We start from the raw sequence: 7379 nt of genomic DNA on the forward strand, positions 1-7379 counted from the left end.
TTGCAATCATTGGGACAAATCCTTTGGGATACTCAGTGGTAGCTTGTTGTGGCACGAGGATGACAAAGCAGAGGGTAATTTTTTGGAGGATTTTGTAATCTCTCACCTAATGATTCTAGAGACATTATGTTACCATCTTTAGTAAGATGGGGCGTAGCTGAAGGAAACCCTTCAACATTCAAAAACATCATGATCTGGGTCTGCACTTCAATGAGTTCAGGATTCTGGCTATCTTCACAGTTGGTGATTTTGAGAACATACTCGTCAGCACAGTCTGCTGTTCCCTCACTTCTTGAAATGTGAACGTGAAAATTCTGATCATCATAGCTGGGGAGTGATCTGATCGCAGATACTTTTAATCCAAACACCCTTTCAACTAATTCAGTGGCTTCTTTTTCACTGAATGCTGGTTTAATTAATGTCTGGGATTCCTGGATGTTTCCAGAAGACATTGTGTATCTAGGAGAAAGCAGAGATTAGAAGATTTCAATTGTATTCTGCCATTTAATACGGGCATAAGTTAATGTAACAAAACAGACTCTTGGGTAGAAGGCTTCATACATTTATTAACGAGGGGGAAAAAAAGCTTCCGTGTTTAATGAAAATTTAACCATTCAGGATTCTCCATGTGCATTCTCTCTTTCTTCTCCAGCTTCTTATTTGTAACCTCACTTCATCCTTTGCAGCAGTTTCATGATAGGGCCTAATTTAAATATATATATATATATACACACACACACACACACAATTTTTGTTGAGAAATAAAACATAACAATGAACAACTTAGTGGATACTAGCTAATAAAATTCATAAGCACAAAATATAAAATATCACCAGTCAATGTCAAGGCCACCAGGCATATTGCTAATGTACCAACAATTTCCTAAGAAAAAAAGGGATCAAAATGCTATCCACGGCTCTTAAATTCAGATCCAAGATCAGATAACCCTTTCAACCAATGTTAAGTTGTAAAAAAATAAGTGTAATCCTTCTGCCAGAGGCTATCATTCAAAATTCAACTAAATATCAAGAAATATTCAGTGTCAATATATCAACAATACATTCAAAACAGCAGGACCATTAAAAACATCCAATCCATTCCCAAAAGGTTCCTTTCCATTTTTTCCAGTGCCAGTTGTCAGTTTTTCCGTTGAAAGTGCTAAGTCAACAATTCTCCTCAAAACCTCAGCAGAGCCTTGATGAACCTTGGACTCTGTTGAAGTCAGCAGCCCCATCCTTTACATTTTGATGTGGGATGGGACATACTACTACCCATGTGGGTACAGAGGGAGGGACAGGAGACTGAGTGCTTCTCAAGGGCCCATCCACAGCAACCAAACTATGCTCCCCAGTTACAAACTTATTAATGGCCCAATCTTGATATAAACCAGTTTGGTCTCGTGTAATAGACAGAACCAAACCCCGTTTTAGCTCCATTTCTGACCTGTGCCACAGCTCTGGCCTGTCTCCTATAGCCTACACGGGCTCTAGACCCCCTTGTTCTTACACCTGTTAACGTCCAAGCTTCTGCTTGTTCCATCTTTCAAACTGGTTCTTTCACCACGCTTTCCCGGGGGTGGGAAATCCGCGACCGCTGCCCTGCCAGCAGGGAATGCAGCTTTCACAGCAGCTAGGAAGTCTCAGCTCAGAATACAGCCTCTGATAGCAGAGTGCCCCACACCTTCCAAACGCTTCATCAGAGATATTAGGCAACCCAACAGTCTGGGTTACATCAAGTTTCCCAGCCTCCTAGCAGCAAACTGCATTGAAACGGATCGTAAAGAAACAGACACACTGGGCAGGACATTGCGTCGACTCTGATCCTGGCCCCTTACACACGACAAAGCCTTCCGCGTCTGTTTCAGAAAGACGCTGCGCCTCTCACAGCGCATCCACCCCGCACAGCCACCGCAAAGCGGACTGGCTCCGATTTCACCGGAACGGTTCCATACCGCACACAGCGCTCGGCTCCGCCGGTCGCCTCGGAAGCTTGGGGCCGGACGAGTCCCTCCAGTTCTACGGCTCTTCGCCAGGGGCGGACGTCTGATTGGCTGCTGGGTGTGTTCCGCCTTTGGACAAGAGGCAGCCTGGGTTAATTACCAGGGTTAGAGACCAGGCAAGGCGCGCTCTACGGGCTTGTCTACCTTAGGCACTGGACCGAGAGGGAGCGATCGAGCCAGCAGGGGGCGATTTATCCTGTCTAGTCTAGACACGATAAATCGACTGCTGAGCGCTCTCCTGTCCACTCTCCAGTACTCCACCAGGGCGAGAAGCGCAGCCGTTGACTTACTGCAGTGAAGACACCGCAGTGGGTAGATTTAAGTACGTCGGCTTCAGCTACGTTATTCATGAAGCTGAAGTTGCGTGACTTAGGGTGTCTTCACTACCAGATGGATCAGCAGGCAGCGATCGATCCAGCAGGGATCGATGTATCGTGTCTAGTCTAGACATGATAAATCGATCCCCGAGCGCTCTCCCGTTGACTCCTGTACTCCAGTGCTGCAAGGCGCGCAGGCAGAGTTGACAGGGGAGTGTCAGCAGTCGACTCACTATAGTGAAGACACTGCGGTAAGTCGATCTAAGTACGTCGACCTCAGCTACGTTATTCACATAGCTGAAGTTGTGTAACTTAGATCGAGTACCCCCCCCAGTGTAGACCAGGCCTTAGCTTGTCCCCCCCCCCCCCAGCGTAGACCAGGCCTAAATCCCATGGACTACATGAAGGCTGAATAACTCGTTGGCTGTAAAGGTGCTGGTGCAAGGCTCTATAAGGGAGGGGAATTGATCTAAGTTACGCAACTTCAGCTACGTGAATAACGTAGCTGAAGTCGCCGTAATTAGATCTACTCACCGCGGTTTCTTCACTGAGGTAAGTCGATGGCTGATGCTCTCCCGTCGACTGCGCCTCTCGCCCTGGTGGAGTACCGGAGTCAATGGGAGAGCACTTGGCGGTTGATTTATCGTGTCTAGACTAGACACGATAAATCAACCCCCGCTGGATCAATCGCTGCCCGTTGATCCAGCGGGTAATGTAGACAAATCTGCATTGCTACTGCTATCTGCGGGGGACAGCTGTCTGTACTATTGCAATGCCCTGTAACAAACATTACCAAGGCAGTTCATGGTCACAGGGAAGCAGTCGTCCTGAAAGTAGGGGAGGTGGACAGTACCAGTTCCTGTTCAAATGCTAAGCCAGCTCTGAACTGAGCTCCCAAGTAGAGGCAGGATTATCTTGTGGTTAAGGCAGTGGAGTGGGACTCAGGAGATCTGGCATCAGTTCCTGGCTCTGCTGCTGATTTTCTGTTTGATTGGGGCAGGTCACAATCAGGCTGTGGCTCAGTTCCCATCTATAAAATGGAGATAATAATCCTTTCTTGTGCATTGTCTATGTGGATTTTGAACTCTTTGGAGAAGGACTCACTCATACCTGTTTTTACAGCACCTAGCACAATGTGGCTGAAGCCTCTCTAGGCACTACTGCAGTACAAATCAGTCAAGGAAGATCTAGGTTGTCCTGGCTCATGTGTCAGTAGTTCTCTAACACACACAGTGAGTCTGTCTTTTCTACTCAGTGACATTGTGACGCATGGCTAAAAGGAGTTAAACATCCTGCAAAATAAATAACCCTCAAAAGACATGTGGGGAGATAATGTTTGTGATTTTGTGTATTTACATATGTATGAGTAGGGTCGACAATGTAATCAACAGTCCCTGAATATGCTGTATTCTGATAATTCAGAGGTAAAAAAAAAATCCTATTATTTCAATGAATTGTAAACACGGGATATCTTGGTATTCATCTCTCTTTGAAATGTGCTGTGAATGGTGGAGGAACAAGCAAATTGCTTTATGTTAATTCTAGGGCTGTCAAGTGATTAAAACAATTAATCGCGATTAATCACGCTGTTAAACAATAGAATACCATTTATTTTAAATATTTTGGATGTTTACTAAATTTTCAAATATATTAATTTCAATTACAACACAGAATCCAAAGTGTACAGTGCTCACTTTATATTTATTTTTGATTACAAACATTTGCACTGTAAAAAAAACAAAAAAAATGTATTTTTCAATTCACCTCATACAAGTACTGTAGTGAAATCTCTCTACCATGAAAGTTGAACTTACAAAAGTAGAATTATGTAAAATAAAAACTGCATTCAAAAATAAAACAATGTAAGACTTTAGAGCCTACAAGTCTACTCAGTCCTACTTCTTGGTTGGCCAATCACTCAGACAAACAAGGTTGGTTACAATTTGCAGGACATAATGCTGCCTGCTTCTTGTTTACGTCACCTGAAAGTGAGAACAGGCGTTTGCATGGCACTGTTGCAGCTGGCGTTGCAAGATATTTATGTGCCAGATGTGCTAAAGATTCATATGTCCCTTCATGCTTCAACCACCGACATGCTTCCATGCTGATGATGGGTTCTGCTTGATAATGATCCAAAGCAGTGTGGACTGACACATGTTCATTTTCATCATCTGAGTCAGATGCCACGAGCAGAAGGTTGATTTTCTTTTTTGTTGGTTTGGGTTCTGTAGTTTCCGCATCAGAGTGTTGCTCTTTTAAGACTTCTAAAAGCATGCTCCACACCTCGTCTCTCTCAGATTTTGGACGGCACTTCAGATTCTTAAACTTTGGGTCGAGTGCTGTAGCTATTTTTAGAAATCTCATATCGGTACCTTCTTTGCGTTTTGTCAAATCTGCTGTGAAAGTGTTCTTAAAACAAACATGTGCTGGGTCATCATCTGAGACTGCTATAACATGAAATATGTGCAGAATATGGGTAAAACAGAGCAGGAGACATACAATTCTCCCCCCAAGGAATACAGTCACAAATTTAATTGACACATTATTTTTTTAACAAGCATAATCAGCATGGAAGCATGTCCTCTGGAATTGTGGTTGAAGCATGAAGGGGCGTATGAATGTTTAGCATATCTGGCATGTAAATACCTTGCAACGCTGGCTACAAATGTGCCATGCGAACGCCTGTTCTCACTTTCAGGTGACATTGTAAATAAGAAGCAGGCAGCAGTATCTCCAGTCAATATAAACAAACTTGTTGTCTTAGCGACTGGCAGAATAAGAAGTAGGACTGAGTGGACTTGTAGGCTCTAAAGTTTTACATTGTTTTGTTTTTGAGTGCAGTTATGTAACCAAAAAAAAAAATCTGCATTTGTAAGTTACACTTTCATGATAAAGAGATTGCACTTCAGTACTTGTATGAGGTGAATTGAAAAATACTATTTCTATCACTTTTACAGTGCATATATTTGTAATAAAAAATAATATAAAATGAGCACTGTGCACTTTGTATTCTGTGTTGTAATTGAAATCAATATTGAAAATGTAGAAAAACATCCAAAAATATTTAATAAATTTCAATTGGTATTCTATTGTTATAAGTGCGATTAATCACAATTAATTTTTTTATCATGATAAAAAAATTTTAGTTAATCGCGTGAGTTAACTGTGATTAATTGACGGCCTAGTTAATTCATTTAGCTAAGTACCGGTGATGGACCTCCTTCAAAGTCATCCGAATTACCTTTTGTTCCCTGAGGAAATCCCAACTTGTCAAAAGACATGAAATTGTATAAAAGATACTTGGGTCCTGATTCTGTCATCTCAGATCTGCTCAGGCTTCGTCAGGGGAAGTTTCAGTCGAAAGACTGAGGTCCCAGTTACGCTGATACGCCCCGAATATGATATTTGGACATTGGACTATAACCTATGAACTAGTTCTGAAAGAACTCTTTGCAACGACGAAGCTCACCATCTTTGCTATGAATCTGCACCTCAATTGAACTGAACTCATGTCTGTATGTATATTGATCTTTTAACCATACTCTCTCTTTTGTTTTTTAATACATTTTAGTTTAGTTAATAAGAATTGGCTATAGTGTGTATTTGGGTAAGATCTGAAATATTCAATAACCTGGGAGGTAATGTGTCCGATCCTTTGGGATTGGTAGAACCTTTTCTTTTATATGATGAAATAAGATTTACAGAAATGTATATCATATTTGACGTGGGTACCTGGATGGAGGTCTGAGGCTGGATCACTTTAAGGCAGGGGTGGCCAACCTGAGCCTGAGAAGGAGCCAGAATTTACCAGTGTACATTGCCAAAGAGCCACAGTAATACATCAGCAGCCCCCCATCCGCTCCCCCCACTGCTCCCAGCGCCTCCCGCCCACCGGCTGCCGATGAGCGCCTCCTCCTCCCTCCCCACACCTCCCGATCAGCTGTTTCGTGGCATGCAGGAGACTGAGGGGGAGGGGGAGGAGTGAGGGCATGGCAGGCAGAGGGGAGGGGGCAGGAAGGGGTGGAGTGGGGGCAGGGCCTGTGGCAGAGCCAGCGGTTGAGCAGTGAGCACCCCCCGGCACATTGGGAAGTTGGCACCTGTAGCTCCAGCCCCGGAGTCGGTGCCTATACAAGGAGCCACATAGTAACTTCTGAAGACCGCATGTGGCTCTGAAGCCACAGGTTGGTCACCTCTGCTTTAAGGGAACTGTGTTGTTTGGACTTCTGAGTAACCAGTAAAGTAATAAAGAAGCTGTTTTATGCTGGCTTGGTAAATCTAAGTATTGGAATATCCACCAGCTTTATGAGGATTGTCTGCCCCATTCTTTGCAGTTCACCCTAATTGAGTGACCGTAGTTGGCTCCCCACTAGGACCCTGCTCACAGACATCATACATCAGTAGCTCATCATGGGTATGGAGTCTCCTAATTTTGTCAGTTATCAGATTCCTGAAAGACTCAGAGTTCATTTCCTTGATGTTAACATACAGGCAGGCAGTATGGGTTTACGGATATCAAATCCCTGTGTTGAATCCAGGGGAAATTCCCAGGCCAATTTTGAATTAGTCTGTGGCAAAAACAATATGAGGGTGAAAGCCTCGGATTTGGGAGATATGGGTTCAATTTCCTAAGCCCCTACAGACTTCTTATAATAGAACCTCGGGCAAGCTACTTAAGTCTCTCTCTGCCTGTTTCCGTTCTGTACAATGCGGATAACAGCACTTTCCTACCATCCAGCGGCATTAGGAGGACAACTACATTAAATATCATGATACTACAGTAATGGGGGCTATATACCTAACAGCCAGACTGAGGCACTTGCAGGTTCATCCCCTTTTCTAAACTGACTGAAGACTCTGGGGACTCAAAAGTCTGTTGCAAATCTGTTTCCTTAATCTTTCACCAGCCAGCTGGGGGCACGGATTAGTGTTCACATCGCACTCCCCATCAGTACCCAGCCAAGGCCGGGAAAGCTAATGATCCAACCAGCGGACCAAATTCAGTGATGTGTCCTGGTCACGTGCCACCTGAGGCATGTTGTGTATACGCTAAGACCAGTCACTT

General features: G+C 43.8%; 1 protein-coding gene across 1 annotated transcript in view; it reads right to left on the bottom strand.

Moving 5' to 3' along the window:
• The window catches only part of HYKK (hydroxylysine kinase), a 12900-nt gene extending 10849 nt beyond the window's left edge, over positions 1-2051 (bottom strand). Inside the window, exons 1-2 of the mRNA XM_026648543.1 lie at positions 1953-2051; positions 107-459 (exon numbers count right to left, since the gene is read on the bottom strand). Of these exons, the coding sequence (XP_026504328.1) occupies positions 107-452 (346 nt within the window). The 5' untranslated portion in view covers positions 453-459; positions 1953-2051. The remainder of the gene's footprint in view (positions 1-106; positions 460-1952) is intronic.
• Between the last annotated feature and the right edge of the window lie 5328 nt (positions 2052-7379).

The sequence above is a fragment of the Terrapene carolina genome, unplaced genomic scaffold, assembly GCF_002925995.2.
Source record: "Terrapene carolina triunguis isolate 2854851 unplaced genomic scaffold, T_m_triunguis-2.0 Scaffold67, whole genome shotgun sequence".
NCBI lineage: Eukaryota > Metazoa > Chordata > Testudines > Emydidae > Terrapene > Terrapene triunguis.